The following is a 26,584-nucleotide window of genomic DNA, read 5'->3' as shown; positions in this document are numbered from 1 at the left end:
CTGTGAAAGAGATGAAAGCAAAAGAGATCTGTGTAGGCAAACCATACTGCTGGTAGGAGCAGGTCTGACACACCCAGCGTAATCAATGCACCCTAGAGTCAAACTCCTGGTTTCAGATGAAACTCTTTTCTTCCTAGTTGTTAATCACACGTCACTGGTAAACTTGATATTTGATGGCACTAGAGTCTTCTCCTTTGTCACATTTTTGTTTTCTACTGTGAGTTTCAAAATGCTTTTCAACCATGGTACCTACTATGTATACTTGTGAAATTTTGGAAAATTGAGAACTACGTAAAGGAGCAATTTTGCCCTGCGAAAGCACTGGGCAGGTCTGCGAGACATCAAAAGATAGCAGAATGTGCTTATTTGCTGGGGTTTCAGAGTAGAGGCAAGATAAATGAAATCTTTTAAACATCAGCTTTGGGATGAAAATAAAAAAATAGGGTTATTTTTAGTTCTTGACTTCTTTCTTATTCTATAGTAATTATTTAAAATGCTTCGGTTACAGAGTTTAAAACCATAATGCTGTATTTTATTGAATGCTCTTGCCAATACCATGGCAGTTCTCTTTTATCTTCTTTAAAATATTAATTCTTTGTCTATTTTCCTTTAGATCAGCATAGAAGTGGCTCTGATGCTGCATTGGCGTTAATGTTCAGACCCCAGCCCCGACTACGGCCACTCGAAGCAAAGCACCACCAAGAAGAGCTGATTCCAATGGCACACTTAGATAGACAAGCAGGTCCGTCCAATCTGTCAGGTCGAAGAGGAAATTCAATCAGCCATCATCGTTTCACCAGAGCAGACAATCTAGCTCTAATGCCAAAGTCTCGGTTCACTGTGAGAGAAGTAGAGGAGTATGAGTCAGAAGAAGAGACAGAAACAATGGCACCAGCCAGGCCATTAGTTATATGAGGAGCAGAGAAGACCAGTGTTTGCATCTCTAGGGCCCCTTGTGCACTGCTCCAAAAGAAATAACAAAGCTCTTCTTATATGAACCAAACTATGATTTTCCTTTTGGGACCAGTGTCCTTGTTCTCGTATCACTTTCAAGCACTGTATCAAGGTACTTAGTGGCTCAGAGAAGACTCAAATTTTTAAATGTTTATATCAAGCATTCTTTCCAACAAAACACTGCAGGAAAGAGGAGAACATGATCTTTGCAGAGGTTTGAACCTGGATTTAAGCAACAGTAGTAGGGCTCAGGCAATGCTATGGGTAGAAGCTGATACTGCCTTTGTTCTATAATTATGGTCTGCATCCAGAGGAAGGAAATTTGTAAAGGCATCCTTGACACGCGAATACATAGATTGATGACTTGCACAGAGCTTTTGACCTCAGAGTAGCTGAGATATTCCAGAAAGAAGTTAAAAGCAGAAAGGCATTTTTAGGGCTTTTAAACTGAAGGTGCCTAAACAAGATCTTAAGTCAAAAGGATTTTTAGTGGACATTTTCAGCACTTGGGAATTTTTTGTCAGCTCAGATTTTGGCTGTGAAAAAGTGCCTAAAGTTAGTTGCTGTGATGGTCTGTAACTCCATCTACTTAAACCAATTTCCTATCACCCACCTACATTGGATGAATAAAGGAGGTATCCTTGTATGCACAAATCCAGAGGACTATTCAGGCAGGGTGCTGTCAGGATACCTTTTACTTGTAAATGTGGGATGGCAAGAACATACACAATGTTCTTGTAATTCAGCAAGTGGGAGGCTTCATTGTATCTAATCTCCATTCCTCACTCCCACTTTGTGTGCCCAAAATGGGTGGACCATTCTTTACACTAAAACTGGACCAGCACTGCAGGTGGGAAGTAAGAAACTGGGATTAAAGGTAAAGGGAACCTAACCTTGTAGCCTGCTGGCTAGCAGGAAAGAGAGGCCCTGTGTTTTGCTCCCAGCTTTTTGTAATGTGTCTGTCTATATGTTGTACAGAGAAGTATTTACCAAAAAAGCAGAAATAATCAGAAGGTCGTGCACTGAAGCACATGACTTCCCAACCTTTCTACGGAGCTCCCTTCCAAGTGTTTCTCTATGACCATGCTCCACTCTTAATGGTAGGTCTCCCTAGTGGCAGGATAAGCAAGAAGTATGGTCTTGAGTAATTTTAGATAAAGGCTAAGTCCTAGACACCTAGTCCCTCTGATGGAGCTCTTTTCTGCAGCATTGCCACTGTCACCTATGTCTTGAAACTGTACATGAGCTGATTTTATCCAGAGGGATGAATTGAATCCAGAAGTCCATAAACCCACCCTTATAGCTCAAATCTATGGTTAAGAAATGCACCAAGGCCAGACATGTTTTTGTCAAGTTTCTTTCTCTCTCCTCCACTCAGAGCATGCTTAGCTGCCCAACTCAGGGTCTGTAAATGCTACTCTAAGAGTCAGAGAGATAAGAATTAGAGAGAGCAGTGCCACCTGTATGTCTCTTTTTTTTTTTTCTATTGTTGTTAAGCGTTTGTATGTCCTGGTCCATAAAAAATTTATAAGAGTAAGTTATGACTTCACATTTCTTACAAAGGATTTCTGAATCAGGACAGGTAGAATCTAAACTAAGAAATTTAAAAAGCACCACCAGAGGAAAAAAAATAAAAGCCCTTCCCCCCCTTTTCTCATGATTGCAGCTTTTATGCTTAGCAGGTCATAATGAATCATCTGTATTGAAATTGTACAAAGCTTTATGGAACTCAAGTTCTGTTTGTATTTCCTTATTGTGCCAGAGAAATTATACAACTTCCTTTTATGAAAACACTGGTACATTATTAAAACAGGGTAGGATTTTGCTTTTGTATCGACGCTGAATTAGCAATGAAATACAGTTATGTACCTGAAACTCAACAAATAAACCCAGCTCCACCAAAAGAGGAAGTTCTCTACAGAGTTTTTAAACAAAAGCCTTGTGCCAGATCTCAGTCCTATAGCAAGTTATATTGACATATCATAAATCTAAATTAAAACGTGATATTAAGGGAAACAGTTATCATACAAAATCAGGTCTTAAATTGCACTGTGAACCACCCAGTTGCCACATGATATTTAATTAAGGGCAAAATTAGTACCTATAAGATGTGGTCCATAGGCCACAGAGGTATATGGGGTAGGGTGGCAGAGGTGTGGAACGTGCTTCTGCATTGCAGTGTCGTGAGGATGTGGGGTCTCCAAAAGTGGCTGGTGGGTGATATGAATTGCTGGCAATCCTTGGGGACAGTGATGGAGAGAAAGTGGAAATTTGAAAGGAGGGGGAAGAGGGGATAGTGTGTCATCTTCAAAAGGAGGCTCAAGAGAGAGGTTTAACTGAGGAATTACTGTGAGCTGCAAATTCAGCATTTCCTCTTTAAGAAGATTTAATCAACGGCTTGTATGGGGGAACTGGACTGAAACAAACTCTGGGAGATGAGGAGGATTAATGTCTGGAATGGAATGGAAAGGGACTGTGGAAAGGGAATAGAAAAGAGGAGTCTGTGCAGTTTGGTCAGTATATGTTTGACAAACATACTCAAAATTGACTCCCAAATTCCTTAAATATTGTGAAAGTCATAGAGCATTATATAATTACCAATTGTAAGTAGGCAGCAAAGCATTCCATTTCTAATGACTGATTTATATTAGAATGTGCTGGTTTAAGAGTTAACCAGCAGGGGAAATGAACTCAACTCAAAGGAGAGATTATAAGTCAGAATAACAATTTATTAAAATAATACAGTAAGTACAATCATACAAACAAACAGTTGGTCTTAACCCACAAACCCCAAATGTATAACCCAGTACCCTGGGGCATGAACAAAGTGGTGTTCCTTGGGCCTCGCTTGAGTCTAAAGTAAAGGGAGAGGGGAAAAACCTGCTGGTGGGAGAGCTGTTGTAGTCTGGTCAAAAGTGGTGATTGCAGTCCAGTTGAGGGGGGTGGTCTAAGTCTGGTTGAGAGCGATGAGCTGCAGTCTTCCTCTGGATCCCACGAGTGGTTGAAAATGTTCCAAGACTCCAAGATTATATATCCTCCAGTTCAGGCAGGAATGCTCAGTACTTCCCTCAGGGCGGGGAGTTCCACAAAGGGTGTGAGGACAAGAGCATCCTCCTATCTCACAGGCCTCTTAACACCTAGTTTATAGCCTGAGGAGTCAGGCTCTATGGGCAGAGGGTGTGAATAGTCTATTGACAACAGTTTCTGGGAAATGGCATGGAAGGCTATAAAATACACAGTTTTGGGTTACACCCATACCATGATGAACTGGTCTCAGTGTCCTAACTAAGACATAGAATTAGAGAAAAATAACTAAATCTTTCTAAAATACTAGTACTGCATAGATGGAGATTAATCTCTCTCTTCTGCTTAATTTCTAATCTTTTCTTCAATTAAACCAGTGGGCCAGAACTTCAGAGAGTGTAAAGCTGTAGAGCAACTGGAAGTTAATAGAGTGTTCTCAGATTTTTCAGTTTGGCCCCCAAACTTGTAAAGTCTATTTTTAGTTTTCTTTCCTAGCAATTAGTAAATAGGACTGGAAGAAAATTTCCTTCTGTGCCATTAATTGATGTTAATGGTTTTGCTGGCCAACAGCCAAGAAGCAATGCTGCAGATGCCTGTATAAAATATGTTCTAAAATATAAACTTGCACATTTTATTTTTTTTTATTGTTATTTCATACTTCTGGACAAAAAAGTTCTCCTTAAAGAAGCACATTACGTATGTTTTTAAATAGCAATAACTACAGCAATATCTTATTACAAGTAATTTACTCCATGTCTATAGGCTTTCAGGCCTGTCCATAAAGAAAACTGAAGTGGTTTAGGGAATGAATTTAAATCCACTGTGTGTGCACATTCTTAGACTCTTTAACCTGGGTCACATCCAGGAACCTTGTGCTGATAATTTACAAAGGTAAGTTAATTCAAGATCTCCTATTTTTTATCCTGGTATTCTGGAATTTAAATTGTATACTGATTTAAGGTGAACTAGAACAGGAAACATGCCCAGAAGGTGAAGAATTATTATTCAAAATCTAGAGAGGAAACAAGAACTGAAAGAATTCAGACTATTTCCTTGGGCAGGAGGATAGCGCAGGACAGGTGAGTTTCAGGAAGGAATAATAATGAATAGCCTCTACCTTTGACAGCAGATAAAATAAACCACAACCTTGTTGTAGTTTAACCACAGCCAGTAACTCAGCCCCATGCAACCACTCATTCACTCCCCCCCCAGTGGGATGAGGGAGAAAACTGGAAGAGCAAAAGTGAGAAAACTTGTAGCTTGAGATAAAGACAGTTTGATAGGTAAAGCAAAAGCTGTGCACACAAAAAAGCAAAAACAAGGAATTAATTCACCACTTCCTATGGGTAAGTGGAGGTTCAGACTTCTCCAGGAAAGCCAGGCTCCATCATGTGTAATGCTGACTTGGGAACACCAAACAAACACCAAACAAACACCATCACTCTGATTGTCCTCCCTTTCCTTCCTATTCCCTCAATTTTATTGCTAAGCATGACACCACATGGTGTGGGATATCCCTTTGGTCAACTGGGGTCAGCTGTCCTGGCTGTGTCCCCTCCAAACTCCTTGTGCCCCCCCAGCCTGCTCTCTGGTGGAGTGGCATGAGAGGCAGAACAGGTCTTGACTCATCATGAGCACTGCTCAGCAACAACAAAAACATCCCTCTGTTATCAACACTGTTTAAGCACAAATCCAAAATACAGCACCATATGAGCTAACATGAAGAAAATTAACTCTATCCCAGCCTAAACCAGCTCAGACCTGAACAGATCTTGCTAGTCGATGAGAGAAATAGGACAATAAGAACAGTTATAATGAGAAAAGAGTTTAGTAGTAAAAGCAGTAATGGTCAAATATTGCAATATTTTCTGTAGAATACTGCAGAAAACAGGAAGGAGTTATCAAAGTCAACAATATGTTGTAAGCGGCCTGCAATACTTTCATATTTATTGCACAGTGTAATTAACTGTTACATCCTGTTAGTCTTGCTGCAGGTATTGCTTTTCAACTCATATCCCTGGCAAGTAAGAATGTGTAGTAAAAGGAGAATCTCTTCCTTAGAGAGCTTATCATCAGGGATGCAGCAGCAAGGGCAGCGCCAGCAATCAGGTCATGATAGCAGCTAGCGCAGGGAGCACCCAAGCTGTGCCCTCCAGATATACCAGAGTGCACCAGAAAGTGGCATTGCTATGGTCTCTTCCAGGGGCAATAGTGCTCACCCCTGTGTAGTCAGGGCTGCCTCTGCCATCTGTACAGCACCCAGATGACACGCTGGTTATGTAATAATGCCAGCAAGTGAGGTGGGGAAGGATGCTATGAAAGACCCGAAAGCAGTTTCTGAGTTACACTAGTGCAAAAGCAGGGGGCGATAATTCACCTCATGGCGTGGCTTAAAACTCCAGTGAGCGGAGCAGGCATGTGTCTATCAGAGCCAGAGAGGAGGAGCTGCAATAGGAATAGAGCAAATGTCCCAATGGGAGCTCTAGGTGGACTGATTTACTGCTGTGTGTGTGGGCCAAGGAAGTAGGCCAGCTTGAAAGACAGAAGTTCAGATATACTAAGAGCAGCTAGGGAAGGTTATATGAGATTCAGAAAAGTAGGTCAGAATTTCAGGCTGGAGAGGCTGGTAGAGAAGACCATGTTTAATGTGAGAAGGATAGCTTAATCCATATTTACAAGAGAGGTAGTCAGAGAAAGAGGACCAGTGATTTCTGCAGGGGAAATTGTCAAATTGCTATGAATGAGAACCATGACTTTTAAGTAACAGAAGATGAAAATAATCGTGAAGTGTTTCACCAGCAGCATTTCTTGCTGGTGTGTCAGTTTTGAGAACTGACACTTTCAAAGTTTTTTTCTGCAGCCATTAGATCCCCAAAACTCACATTTTATTGTCATATATTTGTGGAAACTACTATTTAGAAGCCTATGGGAGACTCTGGAAAATATAACAAATATTTCCAAGCTGCCTTTCTTCATAGGTACCTTTTCTAATTTTCTCTGTATATGGATAAAACATAAACACTGAGAGAGGAAAACCAGATTACCTTATCTTTATATTTTGTCTGCTTTTTAGGCAGGACAATTGCATTTATTGTTTTGCCAAACTCACTATACTGGAGAACCTTAAAATTAAAGGTGTGAAGTTATATGAGTAATATTCTGAACCAGTTAAAAGGACTAGAAGTCTGTTGAGCTAAGCTTCTTAATTCATTTCATTTTGAGAATCTGTCTCAATGTTAATCACAAGTGAAACTCCTTTTTCTTTCCTTTTTTGGTTACACAGGTGTGAAATTTCAAAAGTTAATATTGGTTCTTGTTTACTTCTAATCCACCCATGGAAAAATTCGACTACCTTTCAGTCATAAGAAATGAGACATGAACTGAAGAAAACTATGCCAAACTCTGATTTTCAGAGTTTACTTTGGCAGGGCAGATTGCAGCCACATCAATAGAGAACAGCTGGTAAGGAATAAACATCCAAACTGAACATCATCCCTTACTTTTTTTCTACAGTCTTGCAGGAGAAAGCTAGGAAAAAAGGAAGTATCTGTCAAGAATAGCCACAGTGAGCTGGGGGCACAGGTATTAGCCATCTGCAACATCCCTTTACGCATGCAAACACAGGTCAGATCATTAGACATCTGCTCAGTGCTTTCCCATCAGTAACCTATTCTGCTAAATATAAAATTATAAAAGAAGCTTGAAGTTAAACTGCTGTCAAGTATTAATTATGACTCATTATTTGATACTGAGCCTAACACCATTTGCTCCTTGCTCTAATGTACTATCAGCAGTGATACGGCGTGAAAATAATGTTATGCCCAAATGTCAGAATAAAAGGGCTCTTACTTTTTTTTAAGATATCTTGGAATAAAACCTATAACCCCTTTAGCTAGTTTTATTCATGACTTTATTTGTGGGTAAATTTCCCATCACAGCAGCTTGCAATGGGTGAGGAAACAATATGTAAATGAAAGTCAGCTATCCAAATATATTCAGCTTCAATATTACATGATGATGAATATTGAAAATACTTGCAGTGCTGCACAGTGTCTTCTGGGTACTGTATGAAGACAAAGTCCAGACAGTTCAGCAGCAGGACATCCTGAGATTTATGCCAGTGTTAGAACCCTATGTGTAAGGTGGCAAAACTTGCACGAAGAAAATGAGCTGTGTGTACACATACTACAGGAACAGTGCCAGGAAAAAGAGACACTGCTTCCTTGACCTAGAGTCTACTTTTGCTTCCTTTAAGCTTTCACGTGACTGAAACCTACAGAAAGGAACAGAAGAACAAGCTGAAAGTCTTCATTTATCTCTCACCATAAAAAAAGAAACAATCTGCACAGAAAATTGTGTATTATTTGTGCACTGCTTCAAGCCAGACATCAGGACCTGCTGTCTACAAATGCCCAGTATTCTAAAAGATATCATAAAATGTTGCCATATTTAAGATATCTGTATAAAATACATGAAATGTGAAAAAATACTTTTTTCACTCACTTTTCTCTGGTACATTCACTGTTGTTCCTTTAAAAAACTACATATGTTTGGCAAGTTTTGCTTAGTTCCAAAAGCTGGTAACATTGTAGGGGCTTGTAAGAAGTAAATATACTATGGCAAATAAACTGTTTTCTTGGAACCTATAACAGAAACTCTTGGAAATTGCTGCTTTTTGTTTTGATCTGATGAGGATGGCAGGCCTCAGATGTTTTAGCACAGGGCTAAAGACACTCAGGGCTAAGTAATACACAGGTGCCTCAAGCCATCTGTGTTGCCAGGTTTGGCATAGGAACCATTTACTCCCTTTACTCCCTGGATCAGCAGTCAGAGGTTAGGGAGGCCCCTTGGAGCTCCTTTACGGCAGCTGGACAGCACCCCTGGGGCTGAAGTTGGTGGGGATCTGCTCAAGGTAGCTAATGGCACTTAGGGCATAAATCAGTTGAACACGTGGGTGGCTACAGTTCAGCCTCCACTGACTCCAGTAGGAGCTCAAACACCCACTGCTTGTGTAGACACCCTAATGGTGAACATATGAGTGCAGCTTAATGTGCCTGAAGTAGTATTTCACTGACCCAATCCTTATGGCACCTATGAAAGAAAAGCATCTTTTCAAAGCTAGGCATTATGACTGGTTTAGCTTTGAGATGAATCTTCTTTTCCTCCTCATTAAACTAAGCTATTTCTACGTGTACACATATATATATATATTTAACAGTGTCTCACTGTGTACAGCTCCTGTGTTTGGCTTATTTCTAAAAGGCTCTCTGTCTGCAAACGTATTTGGCTCTATCAGCTGTAATGGCTTTAGCAATAGAAAATTGAGAGGCTCACATTACTGCTGGCTCAAATGGACCCCTTGGCTTGAATTCCTCTTAATGATAAATATCCCAAAATCTTTCCCCATCATTTCCATATGTATGCAAACATAGATTTAAATGAAAGTCATGACTGCTGACAAATGTGTTAATCAAGTCTTAGTAATTTGAAGGAGCTCTTTCAGGAGCTTTTTTTCTCATTTTTCTCTAATGTAAAAATTCCTGATACTGATTTACTAAGCGCTACAGAGCAAATAGAACAGCTGGTGCCAAGATCAGATGTACATATCTTGTTTCTAGGTAATGAAAAGAAAGATAGTGACAAAGCTCAAAACATCACTATAAACAAGTTTGCATTAATTAGTTAAGTTCCAAAGCTGAAATGAGCTCTCATTATTATTATTATTGTTATTACTATTTGTGGATTTTTGCTTTAGTTCGTTTCAGTTTGTTTTTTTTTCCCAGCTTCCCACTATGTGTAAGTCTTCCTGTACTAGTCTCTAATTGATAAACTAAAATTCTTCTAGATGAGACCATTAATTCTGCTTTGTCTGCTGGAAAAGGCACGCTTTCACCAAAGAGGAAAAGTGCTGCAGTGACCTCTGTTGATAGAATTAAGCAATGTATTTAAAGAGCCAAAAGGGAAAGGTGACACATTCAAATCCTCTTCTGGAAATTAATAGAACCAAAGGTAAGCTGTGCTAAGAAGGAACAGCTTTCATGTTGCATATGAAAAAGGCTGTTTCCCAACACCCACTGAAGTCAGAATCCTTATCAGGATAGTTGCCTTTTAAAAACTACTTTTAGAAATTTTTTTCCTTTTTTTTTGGTGTGGAATTAAAAAACGTTGGCATGAAGACAGAAGACATAACACACAGGGGGAAATGTGGTTTTTTGCAGTGCTATACTGCATTCCAGGAGTTTATATCACCAAAGGAAAACATCGTGCCTCTATGTATTACATGATTGGAATTTAGTGACCAGTTCCCTGTGCCAGACTGACACACGGTATTCTTGAAGTTTTGAAGCCAAGCCGCTTTCCAGTTGGCAGGCTGCCTATGGCAGAAAGAAGTATCTAGGAACTGTCATGCCTTTATGACCAAGAATTTGGAACATGTCTTTTTGGTCTAGTTCTGATACAGGAAAATGATTAAACACGTAAATACCCACAAGGATCTGGACCTTAATGCTTAACTTCAAGGTTGGGAGTAGTCTCATTAAAGGCAAGCATTTAAGAATTAGTCCCATATGAATAAAGTTATTGAAATAAATAAGAAATCTCCTATTAAGAGCTAAGTAGTATGTGGAAATGGGAGTATTGTGTCTGTGTTTTCAGACTTGTGCCTTTGCTAAGGACTACTCAGTATTAAACAAAGGCATAAATTAAGAATAGGGCTTTGTGCTCTTAAAGTTATTTTATGTTTTTGAACTGCCCAGTAAAGAATTGGCACCCACACTGCTTGGCTTTTCTAGGAGCCACAGCAATACAAATTGGTATCTTTTTCCTTAGGTGTCAGCTGTTATGGCAGATCTGGCCATGGTCACCAAGATGGAAGTTTTCCCTGTTCAGGTATTCCAGTTTGTTAATGCCTCCACCAAAGCCTGAGAAGTTTTATTTTTAGTATATTTCCAGAACCACTGCTGTCCCTAAAACATCCTTCTCACAAGAGACAAATGGATATTGCTAATGACATTTTACTAGTATCTACTATGGTATCTTAATTCAGGATTTGTAGAGAATGATTTCTGCAAGTGTAAGGAGAGAAAAATACCAAGTTCATTATGTTTTTAATAAAAAATATGAAAAGCTGTACATAAAGCAATATCTTATTTTGATATAGATAAAATTAAAAGCCAAAATAATTTACCAGCGCATTATGATATTATTAACTTGATATTAGAGGTGTACTTGCTCTGTCAGTCTAAGAAGATCAAGATACACCAAATTTAAAGAATTAAAATCAATCCTAGTTTGCATATGTCATAGACGCCGTAAATGTTATGGCATCTTTATACAATTTTTGCTGTAAAGCAAAATATTATAGCTGCCTACTTGAGAACTACATGCTGCCAGGCATGAAGAAATTATTGATTTATCTTCTATGTATAATTATTTATCCTGGAAAAGATCTTCATTGACTACTGGGAAATTGTGTCTGTTTTTTTTTCTCTCTGCATGCATCTGACAAATTTTTTTGCACAGTGGTCAGGATGTGAGGTATAGCTGGGTGGTAGGCTGGAAAAAAGATTTCTTTTCCTCAATATGTTATCATCCTACAGAGACCACTACATGTTAAAGGAGTCCAGATACACACTCACTCTTCTAAATATAATCCAAGAAAAGGCTATATTCCTGGAAGTTTATATATTAAGTAAATTAATTCTATGTTACAATAGCACATAGAATCATTCTATATGAAGAATAATTATTTTCTGCCAGTTATTGTCTTACCTTATGGTAAGAAATTTTTTTTTAAGTTGCTTGACATAATTCTAAAATGAAGATTTGTAAGGTTGTACATAGCTACAGCTTTTGCACTGAGGCTGAAGTCACCCATGCTCTGATGTCTGTGCTAAAGCTGAGTCCCAGTTCCCCATGGATTAGTTTTGTGACCTCAGGTATAGTTTAGGAAGCAGGCTGTGACTCAAAAGAAATCGAAATGCCTTATTGTCACTTTTTCTACTGTCCATTCTTAATACCCAGCATTCAGGTTTTATAATTTAGTTCTTTACCAGTTTAATCTTATAGTGCATTTATGAACAAGTTCCTGAGTTGTGTTTATGTACCAGTCTTCAAAGGTCATCTCTTTTGGCTTATCTTATAGAAGAGAAAGGAAAAAGTCAGCAGTCATCTTTTTTAACATCTGGAAAAGTATCTTTTTTCATACAATTATAACTGTTTGACAGGAATTTGCTCAAAGTTAATGAATATCTTTGGATAGAGATTAAAAATGGAAAATTACATCTTCAGAGATGTACTTTTCTTTAAATTACTAGTATGTGAAAACTGTTTTGGAACTTTAATTGCTGCTACAGGCTTACTACAAAATAAACTTTGCAATAAACCCTGGCTGATCCTTATCTATAACCAAAAAATCTCCACACTCACAATAGCATAATGTAGGGTGAAATCCCATTTGGATTTGGATTTTTTTGCAACTGAGTTCAAGAAGGCAGGATATTCTCTTTCAAACAGCCCCAAAATTCTCCTCCACTCTGTATGTGAGGATTATCTGGATCCTGCAGTAATTGCTGGTTGGGTCAATTGCTTGATTTTCTGCAGTGAGGAGAATTACATACTTTCTGGTTTTGGCCTGACACAGAAGCATTCAGGAATGATTTCTTGGGGTAAACTGGACAGTTCAAACCCAGAGTTTCATTGACCTCCTGAGTTAGAAGCCAACTTCTCTGCTCAGTGCCAGCTCTGAATCATACCAATTATGCCCGCTTCCAAAAACTGCATCTGAACCTGCTGTTCTTTTGACCCTTGTGATTTTGGCAATTTGTATCTCTCTGTTCAACCTCTTTTAGCATACTGCAGGTGCGAGAAACCTTAGTCTCAATCCCAGGAAAGAAGGCTTCATCAAAAATTCCCAGAGAGGCAACCACTGCAAGGCTGATAGGGAAAATCCCTTCTTATGATAGAATCACAGAATGGTTGAGAAGGGACCTCTGAGGGTCATCTAGTCCAATCCCTCATCCATGATTCCTTTCTCCTCTAGTGAGTAGTCACTTGGAAAATACCCGGGGAATGCACACTACTACAAGTCTCTTAGCAAGGACCAAAAGTTATATTCCATTCCAGCACTGTAAGAAAATATTCAGGAAAAGAGGTACATGCAATGACCAATGAGGGAGGAGGCACCTTGCTCAGGTTGGTCTGTGATTTTAATAGCAGCAGTGGGAAAACATAGGATTGGAATCCACCACATTTGGCTTCAGATGTGTGCCCAGCTTATCAAGGTGGGGTGTCTTTCATGCTCAGCTGTAAGAGGCAGCATCTACAGGCAGTGATTGATGAGCCTGGGCAGTAACAAGTAGGCTCTTATGAAGTGCCTGCTGCATTCTAGGAGCTCTAAATAGATCCCAAGGTGCCATTGCTAAAGGACAGATGAGGCACCCTAAAAATAAAATTATGACTACCTTTAATGAGGAGTTGAAGGGGGTTTAATAGATTTTGGTCTTTCTTGATCAGCATCTGGATACATTTTATGTGATGCTAGGGCTGAACTTGTGAGCAGTTGTTAAAAGCATGCTGATACTTTTTACTGTAGTTCTGTACCCAAATACTTGCATGAGCTCTAAAAAAGCAATTTCCAGAATCAGAACAGCTGTATCATCACCTATATCATAAGCCCTGTGTCCATGTTCATCTAAGAAGCCCAGCTATTTTGCCTAAAGAATGCATCTGTTCACATGTGCATTGTACTGAGTCTTGGAATCCTGCTGCTAGGACTGGACTACATGTAGGATCAAAACATTGTTAGCCCTTCACTACTGGAATTCATACAGCTTCAAGTTTTAAGGTATTTGACTTCTGCAATAGAAAACACAGGTCAGACAGATTCCTCTTTCCTCTCCAAGGTTTTTCTGATTCCTAACTACTCTGGTTTATTTCAAATACTATGGGATGGGTAATGCTACCATTATAGGATTGGCACCAAGATGCTGGTCTAGCTGAGATGAGAACCAAATTACTTATGTGACAATTTTATTTCCCCACAAGACAAGCAGAGATTAATTGCACAGGACAGATATGCAGCCTCTGCTCCTCTCCTCAGAACTGGCATTTTCCAAGGCACCTGCAAATGGAAAAGGGGATTTACTTATTTCTGTGTATCAAGAAATGATAGATTTGTCAATTCTGTTAGAAATTTTGCTAATTCCATTTTTTGGCAGTATATTCCTTTCTCAGAAGATATCTATGGAATCTCACACAGGAGTAGTTAAAAAAAATACTGGTAGTTAATGACTATGAATATAATTGCTCCACCTTTTTTTTCTGTGATGCAATGTTCCAAGAAAGCCTGTTGCATAAGAAAGTAATCAGAGGCAGGTTAAAATACAAGGAAATGGATACAATCTTCTCAATAAAGTAATGCTATCCTGACATGGCTTCTATGAGTAGATTTGTTTGTTGTAGGCATCAGAACACACTTTACCATTCCTCTGCACTTTTCTGCTATGCTTATAAAAATGGTTTTCTAGAGGGTTTGGGGTTTTTTTGTTTGTTTGTTTGCTTGCTGGTTTTCTTCCCTGTGCAGCCTTTTTTCTTATTAAAAGGTATGTTCACGTTTTGATACCCATATGTAATTGTGGGATCAAATCCTGCTGCTTTTTTTATCTCTTTCAAATGCTTGTAATTAAGTTGGGAACTCTAACATTTATGTATCTATGCCTAGCTGAAATGATTTAAAAATACAGGAGCAGATTCTAGTTGCAATATCTGCATTCATGAAGAAAGCGAAAAATAGTTTCAAATATAGGACTATGTATCAGAGCTAATTACACGGAAAATATATAAAATATAAATAAAATTATATTCATATGTGCATGTATGTGTGAGTGTGTGTACATGTATTCATATCATCATCATGGCTAGGCTTTGAGAATGAAGATTTGGGAAGGGCTCTACCCACGTTTGTTTCAAGTGCGTTGGTGGCTGAAAAGGCCAATACGAGACGGGCATGTCCAGTTGCAAAAGGCACAACAGAAAGACTCCTTAGATGGTATATTCTGCAAGGCACGATTCTTTCTGCGTTGCCTTTTCTCCTCAAGGGTGATCCTGTGTGCTTTCTCCAAAGCATCAGCAGCGTTATAGGTGGTGTGTCTCCAGTTCTCCCGATTTGAGGCCAGAGTAGACCAGTTATGGTGATCAATACGGCCAAGGCTGAGATGTTGTTTCAGGGAGTCCTTGTATCTTTTCTTTGGGGCTCCTCTCTTGCGGCAGCCAGTGGCAAGTTCACCATATAGCAAGATCTTAGGGAGGTGGTGGTCCTTCATCCTGGAGACGTGCCCTGCCCAGCGCAGCTGTGTTCTCAGCAACATGGCCTCAATACTTGTGACTGCTGCTTGTTCAAGAACAGATGTACTGGTCACATAATCTGACCAGTGGATGTTTAGGATTGTACGGAGGCAGCATTGATGGAAGCGTTCTAGGAGACGCAGGTGGTGGTGGTAGATGACCCATGATTCAGATCCATATAAGAGAGTAGACAGCACAATGGCTCTGTAAACACTGATCTTTGTACTTTTCTTCAGGTGTTTGTTTCGCCAAACTCTTTTATGAAGCTTTCTGAAGGCACTATATGCCTTTGCTAACCTGTTGTCTATCTCCCTGTCAATCTTACCATCCGAGGAGATGAGGCTGTTTAGGTAATTAAACTGCTGGACTGATTTGAGCTCTGATTGACCAATGGTGATATGGGGATGATGGGGGACTTTCTGAGGTGCAGATTGTTGGAGAACTTCTGTCTTCTTTAAGCTGACTTCCAGCCCAAAGAGCTCAGCAGCGTCTGCAAAGCAGGATGTTAAACACTGCAGAGCTGCTTCTGTGTGTGCAACAAGGGCGGCGTCATCAGCATAAAGCAGCTCCCGGACAAGATGGTTTAAGGTCTTGGTGTGGGCCTTCAGTCGCCTTAGGTTGAATAGGCTTCCATTAGTACAATATCGAATGTAGATACCGTCCTGATCATTGAGGTCTGCCGTGGCCCATTGGAGCATCATGCTGAAAAAGACTGTGAATAGGGTAGGAGCGAGAACGCAGCCTTGTTTCATGCCATTCTTTATTAGAAAGGGGTCAGAAAGTGTGTTGCCATATCTGACTTGGCCGTGTTGATCCTCATGGAGTGAGATGATCATTTTAAGGAACTTGGGGGGATAACCTAAACGTTCCAAAATCTGCCACAGACCTTTTCTGCTCACAGTATCGAAAGCCTTGGTGAGGCCGACAAAGGTTACATAAAGACCTTTGTTCTGTTCCCTACACTTCTCTTGCAGTTGTCTGAGAACAAATACCATGTCTGTGGTGCTCCTGTTGGCTCTGAAACCACACTGACTTTCAGGTAGAATTTCTTCAGCTATAGCGGGTATTAGTCTGTTCAAGAGTGTTCTTGCCAGGATTTTGCCTGCAATGGAGAGCAAAGTAATACCACGGTAATTTGAGCAATCTGATTTAATACCTTTCTTCTTATACAAAGTGATGATGACTGCATCACGAAGGTCTGACGGTAGTTCACCGAGCTCCCAACAGCGCACCACAAACTCGTGAAATTTGGTATGGAGTGCGAGGCCCCCATGTTTCCAGACTTCAGGTGGAATTGCATCAGTCCCAGCTGCCTTGCCGATTTTCACCTACTGTATGGCCTTGAGGGTTTCTCCTAAAGTGGGGGCAGTGTCCAATTCATACTTTACCGGTTGTTGCGTGATGGACTGAATTGCTGAGTCTTGGACTACATGGTTGGTACTGAAAAGAGTCTGAAAGTGTTCAGACCATTGATTCAAAATGGAGGTTTTATCTGTCAGGAGCGTTTGCCCATCAGTGCTGAGTAGAGGGCTTTGTACCTGGTATGTAGGCCCATATGCTGTTTTCAGGGCCTCATAGAATCCTTTGTGATCACCCGTATCTGCACATAATTGAGTTTTTACAGCTAGATTGATCCACCACTTGTTCTGGATGTCATGGAGTTTCTGTTGGAGCTTGCTGCATGCAAGACGAAAGGCTGTTTTTCTTGCATGACAGGATGGCAGTGCAAGGTGTGCTTGGTGGGTGGTTCTCTTCTTCCTCAACAAGTCCTGGATTTCTTGATTGTTTTCATTAAACCAGTCCTTGTTCTTCTTGAGGGAGAACCCTAAGGATTCTTCAGAGGATTGCAGGATGCTGTTTTTAATATGGTGCCAAGTTGATTCAGGGGAGGAATCTGCAGAATCTGTGGAATGGTTTTCGAGCCTAGTTTGAAGGTTAGCCTGGAATTTGTCTCTTACTGTGACTGATTGGAGATTGTTAACTTGGAGTCTTCTCCTTGGGATACTGCGCCTTTTGGGTTTGAATTTGAGCTTGAAATTGAGTTTACAGCGCACAAACCGATGGTCTGTTTGGCATTCTGTGCTGGGCATCACGCGGGTATGGAGGACATCGCAGACATCTCTCCGTCGCACCAAGACATAATCGATGAGGTGCCAATGTTTAGATCTGGGGTGCATCCAGGTTGTCTTCAGACTATTTTTCTGCTGAAAGATAGTATTAGTGACGGTGAGCTGTTGCTCTGCACAGAATTCTAGCAGAAGTCGACCGTTATCATTGCAGTTTCCAACACCATGCTTGCCTAACATACCTTTCCATGCTTCAAAATTCTTACCTACTCTGGCATTGAAATCACCAAGGATAATGATCTTATCATCTGCAGGAACCTTCTGGGTAAGGCGGCGCAGGTCAGCGTAAAATTTATCTTTTTTGGCAGGGTCAGCTTGGAGAGTTGGGGCATATATACTAAAGAGGACGATGTGTTGGTTGTTGTGGAGTGGAAGGCGTAGGCAGATAATGTGGTCACAGTGACCTGTCGGCAGATTTTCGAGTTTGGGAAGAATAGAGTTTTTGATCATGAAGCTGACACCTGAGAGATTTTTTTCGGTTCTGGGCTTACCTGACCAAAAGAGTGTGTAACTAGCACCGTGTTCTCTGAGGCTGCCTTCCTCGTGAAGGCGAACTTCACTGAGAGCAGCAATGTCGATGTTGAGACGAGCCAGTTCATGGGCAATTAGGGCAGAACGTCGCTCAGGACATCCGCTATCCGCAGAATAGTTCTGATGTTCCAACATGCTAGAGTTAATTTTGGTACACCTTTGGAGGCAGGTGCATGCCTTTGTCTTTTGATCTTTGTGTGACTGCATTGGAAGAAGATGTTTATTGGTCTGCGGTTAACCAACCGGGTGAAAGTGGAGATGAGCTTTGTTTAGGCCACTTTTTCTAGGCCCCTCTCCGAGTGGAGCAAGCAGTGCTGTCCTTGGAAAGGCTGCTTGGTTGTTCAGGGTGCTGCCCCAAGAGACTGTCATTTCCGGTCAGTCTCAAATGACCAATATCCTGAACCTCCTGCATGCAGGGTTGGGTCTGAGGCTTCCAGTTCACCTTTCACCTGCCGTTTCGACCCTCACCCGTCGCTACAGGACTTTTTGCATGTGGGTAAAGCCTTCAAGCCTGCACAATGGATTTTTAGGTGAGATGCAGTATGCGTGAAACTGAACCCACCCTTTAATCCTGAGCTTCATCTGCCAGGGCCGAGCAAGCTTGGACGGTGGCAGTGAGGTCCTCAGGATGTAGGTTTGATTAGAGTGACCTTCTCTTAGATGGATGGCCTTACGGGGCTAAGCAAACTCCATCTGCCCAGGTTTGGGATTAGAGCCAGCCCAGGACCCCACCACACACCATGTATTCATATAGATATTAAATTAAATATCTATATATAAAAGGAAAAGAGGCTGGCTGTTTGTTGTTGTGGAAGCAGTAAATTTGTCCTCTTCTAAACTATTATCATTCCAGTACAATCAAACCCAGAATATAGATAGATTAAGAGGGTATGAGAGCCAAAGTGATACTGGTGATCACCAAAGGATTGTGAACACTGTAAAGGTTAATCAGATTTTTCCAGTGGTATAAGTTACATATATCTTCCATTTAAAATGTTTATCAAATGCCGATAAAGCTAACTGAATTCATTTCACTCAGACAAAGAAAATCTGACATCTTCCTCATTATGCCAATGTGTCCAGTTTGTTTTTAGAGCAGTGAGAAACCATTAGTTTATTAAAAGTTTCCACTCAAAGCTTTCCAATGAAAAGTCCACATTTTTCTTCCCCTGAAACCTCCTGTACTCATCTTTCCAACTTAAAACGGCATATAAAATTCTTTGAGAAGTTTCACAATATCAGCAATTTGGGCTGTTACTTTTTTTTTTTTTTTAATTTGGTAACCTCTGATAATGAAAATATTGTGCATTTTTCTTTACTCTGTATTGGAATGTTAAATAATAATGGCCAGTCTTTGCGAGCGAAGATTTGGGAAAGGTCATTAACCCTTCGAGCCTGCGCAGTGGATTTTTTAGGTGAGACACAGCGTGCGCTGAACTGAGCCCACCCTTTAATCCTGAGGTTCATCTGCCGGGGCCGAGCAAGCTTGGACAGTGGCAGTGAGGTCCTCAGAACGTAGGTTTGTTTAGAGTGACCTTCTCTTAGATGGATTGCCTCACAGGGCTAACGAGCTCCATCTGCCCGGGGGGCTGGGAATCGAACCCGGGTCACAGCGGTGAGAGTCCTGCACCCTAACTACTAGACCACCAGAGGCCCCAGTGTTAAATAAGGCATGGGGTTCAATCTCTGAGATCATGAGAAATCTTTTTCTAGAAAAAAAAAGGGGTTGATGCTTGACTACTGCTTGCTCTAACCACTGCAGCTTTGCTCTGTTAAACTCACATACTGATATTATTCCACTTAGGAAGTGCTAAAATCCAGGCTGTAGGTTAGGGGGTATTTCATATGCAGCTGAATGCAGTACCCTTTATCTCTGTAGTGCAGAGGCAGAATTTAACAGCTGTAGTCCTTTTGACTCTAAATTTATGGTGTCTACAGGGGACTTCAAATCAAAGCCTTTCTTTTAACTCTCGCAGCCTCACTGACTATATTCTCCCAAACATACTTCATCTTTAAGGAGTTACGGGAAGGTTGGACTTTCCAACGATATGTCTTCTTGAATGAATGAATGATATTCTTTAATTTCTTACCTGATTGTTTTGTGCTGACTTTCCCATGGACAGGATTATGCGAAGAGGTGAGGAAGGTTTATTTTTACACATGAATCATAGGAACAATGAACTAGACTAATTTTTATTGAAAACAAGCCATAAATAACATTCTGTGTAAAATTTAAAGCCAAACTTCCACCAAGTCAAGTGGAAAACCTGTGTTCGCACCAGTCTACTGGTCATAAAGCCAGGCAGCTGAGATCATCGGTTAAAGATTCTGCACAGGTTTATTAACCTTCTCCAATGAAAATACGGTGACGTAAGAGATGAAGGCAATAGCTAATTACCTTCAGTGGATACAGTGGATTAAGAGAAATAAGAAATAAGGAAAACTAAGGAAAGATAAGCAAAATACAAACTCAAGAGACTGAAAAGAAAGAAGAATTTATCAACTCTTGAAATGTGTCTTTCTGAACTCTAAAAGAAAGTTATAGTGTATAGTGTATAAAAAAATAACACCTATTCTAGGTTAATTCTGTTTCCAGATAAATATTGTCACTCTTCAACCCCTGCATACACAGTATTAGTGTAGACAGTTAATTCTTTGGCTGATCACTGTAGCAATTCACAAACTACCTTTAAGGGCAACTCAAATTACAAAATGTCTTTGTATTGGGACTGCTTCTGCTTCAGCTGTCAGGAACACTTTCCTGGCTTCAGTGAAATATGTATAGCATCACTCTAGACAGAGTCAGCCTTGGGGTTGTAGAGAATCTGAGGTGGATTTTTTCACCATTGCTAAAGGATAGTTCCCTATAGCTCAATGAAGACCAGCGCTGCTCAGCTCTGACTGAGCAAGAACAGGGTGCATTTATTTGTATTTTGTAGGTAGGTTCTTGGGATAAAGAGGAGAGACAAGAGTGTGTCAGAAACAAGGGGCAGATGAGAAAGGGGCTGTGGGGTGAACAGTTCCCTGTTCACCCCACATATGTACAGCAATTCCAGGAACTGTTATAAACTGAGCAGCATCCCTGCTACAGGATGACATTCTGTAAGACTAGACTCCTGCTGAAGATCTTAGTCCTCTAAGAAAAGCCCTTATCAAGGGCCTAAATGGGGCCTTTTTTTGTTGTACAAACCAGCTCATGTTGGTGAGAGGGAAAACAGACTTTAGGCTGTGCTTAACAGAGAATAAGGTGATAGGGAGCATGGCTTGGACACATTTTTACTTGCTTCAGAACTACTTGAGAAACATTATAACATTTATTTTTAAATGAAATTTTCTTCAGGGAAAAAAATTGACAACCCCTCAGCATTTTGAAAACAACACTTGTTCAACATGCTTGTGCTATTAATCTACTAGCAAAGAGCAAGTAGGAAGTGTAGCTTAGCAGGATTGGGTCAGTCTTCACCTTGCCCTTTGCAAACAGAGGCTGAACCTCTATGCTTCAAAGGTTACTACTGTTGTAAATATGGGCTACAGCGCTAAAGGAATCACTTCAGTCACCAACTCCAACAGTCGAACTCAAGGGAAAGCATTAAAAAATATGCTTATCATATCTACCATACCCTATCAGGCTCTATTTTCAAAGGAAAATTCTCATCATTGTTGATGCCATTGGAAGGCTGAAACTGGAGGCATTCTTTTAGTCATTAACTTTTTTTGCCCCCGAAGTTAAACATTTAAATTAGTATTTCTGTATTCATGGCAGTGACAGGTGCTAAGCTTGAGAACAGTGGCTACTTTTGACAGCCAGCATGGGGACACAGCCTCAGAAATCATTCAATGACTAAGTGTCCTGGTGCAGAGTGAGCTAAAGAAGGGATTTACAGTTTAAACATTAAACATGTTGCTTACCTATTAAACAATTAGATTGTTCTAATCCTTTAGAGAGGGAGATGAGTCTGTCATCTCCAATTCTAGATTTCCAGCAAATGTGCCCAACAATGTAATTTCCCAGATCGTCTGAAACACAACTAATGAAAGGAAAAACAGCACAAACCACTCTGGGCATCTCTTCTCAATTTTGTCTGTCTTATGAACAGAAGAAGGGCACTTTACTTTCAAGTAATAGCAAAAATTAACTTCGTGGATTATTAGTCTTCCTGGGTTATAAGTATCCCTTTGGACTTAGACACATCACTTAGTCCTCCTGCAGCAGCTGATGGTAGGACCATCAGCTTTTTTGTTCTTGGGGATGATGTTTAATTCTGATGCTCTGTAATGCTGCCAAAACCTCTCTGCTATTTGATAGGAGGCACAAAAGGCTTTCCTGGCTGAACCCACTAGAGATGCTTACTCACGGTGAGCAAAGTGCCTGTGTACACACCTGCTGGCTGGGGACGGCCTTAGGAGAAGTCTTTGGGAGAGTGTTCACATGGGTGCAATTACTCTAATACACAGATTATCTCTGGCTTTGGGGAAGTGGTTGCCTATAATCCACAGAAGCAGCAATACATTACTCCCTCAGGGCTTCATGCTGGAATAACTTTGACTGGTGCTGTGTGGCAGCAGCTGCTGAGTGAGGCCTAAGAGAAAACCAGAAAAGCAGAGTTCAGCACTCTGAATTCAGTACTTCATTCATTGGGCTGCTTTTGAAGATTAAAGAAATAGCTATGCTCCTTCCCTCATGTTCCACATCTATAGCCAGGCAACTGCTGCATCTGTCACTCCTTGAATCCTGGAATATTAGGCAACTGCCAGTACCTGTGCCCTTTCTCAACTCTTTCCAGCTAAAAAACCAGTTTGTGCAGACAAAACAGTTAACATTGCAAGGGCCTTAAAATGGCTTACCAAAGTTCAGACGTGCACAGCTAAATTGCTGCCATTAAAGTGCCCATATGAGGAAGGTATAATGCCTCTGGTGGATGTGGTTTATGGGGACAGTTGCTAAGCAGTCCTGGAAAAGGCTGTAGAAAAACACATCCTCAATGGACTATTGATTCCAGAAAATAAATCACTCTATAGCTGAGATATTCATTCACTAATTAATGGATTTAGAGACAGAGTTATACAGTCAAGGCCCGGTGACACAGCCCTCATAAAGAGAGTCTAATCCCTAATGGAAGAGAATTTGAGAAATGTTTATTAACATAATAAATGTAGGTGAGTGACCAGCTCCCCTATCAAATCAAAAACTCTCAGTCAAGCATATTTGTATTTTATAGTCCTTAAATTTCCAATGAGATTACTTCTAAATAAGTAAAAAAATCCCTATGTCACCTCTTAGGTGTCTGTTTTCACTTAACTCTTTGAACATCCTAGTTGCATGTACAACAGGCAGAGGTTTTCCTTGTGGTACTTTGATTCCCATACAGCTACAGATTCAAGACAAATCACCTCTTTACCTGATGTAGCCTGAAAATTTATTCCCTTGTTCTAATGAAAATACTAGAATTTTTAACAAATTTATTTTAGTAACATCCTAATATATTTCAGCAAGGTGGTCTGTGTTTAAATCTCCTGCGCTATATTTTTTGGGAAAACTGGAGAAAGCCTTTGGCTGTTTTAGTTAAGTGACTAGGAAGAATGGTGAAATTTATACTTTTCTTCTGAACAAGGAACACAGATTTTACAATACTGCTATATGAACTGTGTCAGGGAAAATTTAAGAAGTATTCAAGAGTAAGCTTCTCTGCACAGTGTTAATTTGCATCAAAATAAAATATCAGGAATAAAATATAACTTTTTTTTTTAATCTGTTGAAAATATCTGCCAAACTAGAATAGCAATGAAAATGATGGACAAATATTTATTAATATATTTACAAATTTCCCCTAACCATTTTCATGTTTTTGATAAATTTACTAGAGAACACCTACTATATTGCTCACAGGAGATCTATTTATTGAAATAGTCACAGTAACATTTTCCAGAAATTCTTCCTTGATATCAAAGACAGGTCAGAAAATCAAGTATGAAAATATTATGTCATTATTTTTAGGGAATCCCCAAAAAATGGAGCTAAATTTATGATAAAGTGATAATTCTAATTTGTTCAAATTACTTTTTTCTTTTCATTGTAGAAACAGATTTTTTTAAAATAGCAATATAGATCTTTCCTACTGTAAAGATAAAGCTGGATTAATAATCACAGACCACATACAACCCTGTAACTCAGCGTCATGCCTACAATGAGAAAGTCTCACTGCCTGCTACAGCAAAAGTAAAACTAAACTGTCATAACACCTGTATGAACCACCCGAGCTATTGCAAACCTGTGTGGTCTGACTGCCAATGCCTCTCCTTTGCAACCAGCACACTGTGGGTACCCTGAGCAGTCCCTTGCTCTGGCAGCAATTTCCAGTAGTAATCAATAAATGGGTTAAAAGGTAAACAAACTGAATCATGTGAATTAGCATCTTGATGTATAAAATAGCACGCACTTTGTCACGTGAAATGCTGTTAGCACTGTGTCTGGTAAAACAGACAATGCCTGCGAGCAGAATTAAGGAGATGAAAGTACTGCGGCAGCAGATGGCACGGCACAGTGCGGGCAGGGAGGCAGCGGTGGGGGCATTGCGGGAAGGTCCTCTATGGATCAGTTGCCATCAGGCAAGTTCGGTGTACGTGCTTTCTGTTTGTGCTGTCATTGAAATGGTGCGGAGCGACCCGACAGAAAATTGTTCTGAAGTGGGAGCAGATGCATTGAATTGTCAGGTGCAGAGCCATGACGAGACACTGCGGCGCCAGGAACACACCTTCACGTCTCCTCTATAGCTCTCCCTGGCTGAGGGGACCCTCTCCCTCCCCTCCTCAGGCAGCATTGAAGCTCAGGAATATTTTTCTTCATATAGTGATGGCCCTGGTCATGGCTTCAGGTGGAACTACTTTTTGTGCAGATACCTGCAGGGTTGGGCAGAGTTCGAGGGGCAGTGGAGGGGAGTGAAGCTGCTGCTGCTGTCTCATATGGTCTGGGTGAAGCAGAGATAATGGGAATATTATACCCCATTCTCCCGTCTCAGGCAAATCTCTGAGATTTAAAGACCTTCCACTGGTGACGAAACCCCTCAGCATCTGTGGGACCAGCTGCACAGGTCTGGTGGCAGTGAAAAGCAGCATGTGCTGCAAACACTGAGAGAATCCTTTTAAGACCTTCAGCACCTTATACTGTGCTGAGCTTCACTGCATCTATTTCAACTAGCTCTGAAGTCAAATAGGGTTTGCTTCCCTGCTGTATTGTGCTATCCTGTAAAGGCAATTCCTACTCAAATAGTGGGTATTCTCATCTATACAATCCATCCATAAAATATGTTATTTTGATGTAACAATAGACAGTATCAACTCTTATAATTAATCTCAACTCTCATTTTCTTCACTCTCCCAGTGTTTTGAGATCTGTGTCAATATATTATTTCCCTTTTTATTACTGGCATGTAAGCCACCAGCCTCAGGATTAGTGACATCTTTCCATCATTTTGTTTTTCTTTCCATTTGCCAACTTCTCATTTTCATAATATATAAAGAGAGTTAGCCTAGTACCAAGACCCACAGCAGTGTCAGAGCTAGAAGGATTTCTGTTGCGTGTGGCTGTTTATTTTTGGAGAGGAGATGAGTCAGAGGACAAATAATTGCAAATGTGTGGATGGTGCCCTGAGGAAGGGTCCATTTTCCCATGCCTGGGAGAAACCTTGTGGCTGTAAGGGCATTACCTGGGTGCTGAAGCAACTCTCTGTCTCTGCCAGTATGCAGCAGCCATGCTCTGTCATCCCTCACTGCCTGTAATGAAAAGGGCAGTAATGAAGAACATTTTCTGTGAGAAGGAACCTTCCACCACTTTTGTATGCCTAATCTTTTCTCCACCTAAAGTCTTCATTCCCCTCTTCTGGCAAAGGGAAACCCTCAGCCAATTTTTCCCAATTTCCAAACACTGATCTGCTGGCTGCTGCACCTGCCAGAGCTGTTGGACAGTGGTCCAGTTACCTGCCCTACAGTGTATTTTGGCTGTGACAGTTGAATGGGCATAAGAATTCCAGCATAGATCATAGAATCATAGAATCAACCAGGTTGGAAAAGACCTCTGAGATCATCAAGTCCAACCCTTCATCCAGCACTGCTGTGGTTACTAGACCATGGCACCAAGTGTCACATCCAGTCTCATCTTAAAAACCTCCAGGGACGGTGAATCCACCACTGGATTGTGAAGTGATATTAGAGAAAAGGGTCAATGGGACAGTATATAAATAACAATACTTCTAAAAGCTTTGGCCAGCTTGCTCTTGCCAATGCTTTTGCATTGACATTATTGAAGATTATTCTCAGTCCAGTGAGATAATGTAGATAACTACAAGGGATCTGTAACACTGTTCCTAGGAGAAAGTGTATTGACACTTTCATAACCGTATTTTTCTTCATCTGCAGGAAAGGTCATAAAATGTGACATACATGTACAATTACAGATCTTATGATTTCAGACTGAATTAAATTTATGATTTTTAATCTGATTTGCATATGAAATTTAATGCTATCTCCCTCACCTGAGGGTTAGACTTCTCTTCTTACGGATGGTCTGACAGGAACTAGGAGATCCAGAAAAGAAAGAGCATTTTCTTTTT

At 40.4% G+C, this 26,584-nt stretch overlaps 1 protein-coding gene and 1 long non-coding RNA gene across 3 annotated transcripts in view; one reads left to right on the top strand and one right to left on the bottom strand.

Annotated features, from left to right (window-relative positions):
* The window catches only part of SLC9A4 (solute carrier family 9 member A4), a 32,443-nt gene extending 29,719 nt beyond the window's left edge, over positions 1-2,724 (top strand). The window contains exon 12 of the mRNA XM_017818344.1: positions 614-2,724. Coding sequence (XP_017673833.1) covers positions 614-915 — 302 coding nt within the window. The 3' untranslated portion in view covers positions 916-2,724. The remainder of the gene's footprint in view (positions 1-613) is intronic.
* On the bottom strand, positions 580-26,584 carry LOC108498981. 2 transcript variants are annotated; one of them, XR_001875371.1, is made up of 3 exons: positions 26,507-26,584; positions 25,682-25,748; positions 580-838 (listed from the first exon to the last, which is right to left on the bottom strand). It is a non-coding gene; the product is annotated as an uncharacterized LOC108498981 (long non-coding RNA). The 2 variants fall into 2 exon arrangements; XR_001875370.1 differs by lacking the exon at positions 580-838 and adding an exon at positions 21,174-22,558.

Source organism: Lepidothrix coronata, unplaced genomic scaffold (assembly GCF_001604755.1).
Source record: "Lepidothrix coronata isolate B3197 unplaced genomic scaffold, Lepidothrix_coronata-1.0 Scaffold68, whole genome shotgun sequence".
Taxonomy (NCBI): Eukaryota; Metazoa; Chordata; class Aves; order Passeriformes; family Pipridae; genus Lepidothrix; species Lepidothrix coronata.
This window is presented reverse-complemented; position numbering and strand designations above follow the sequence as displayed.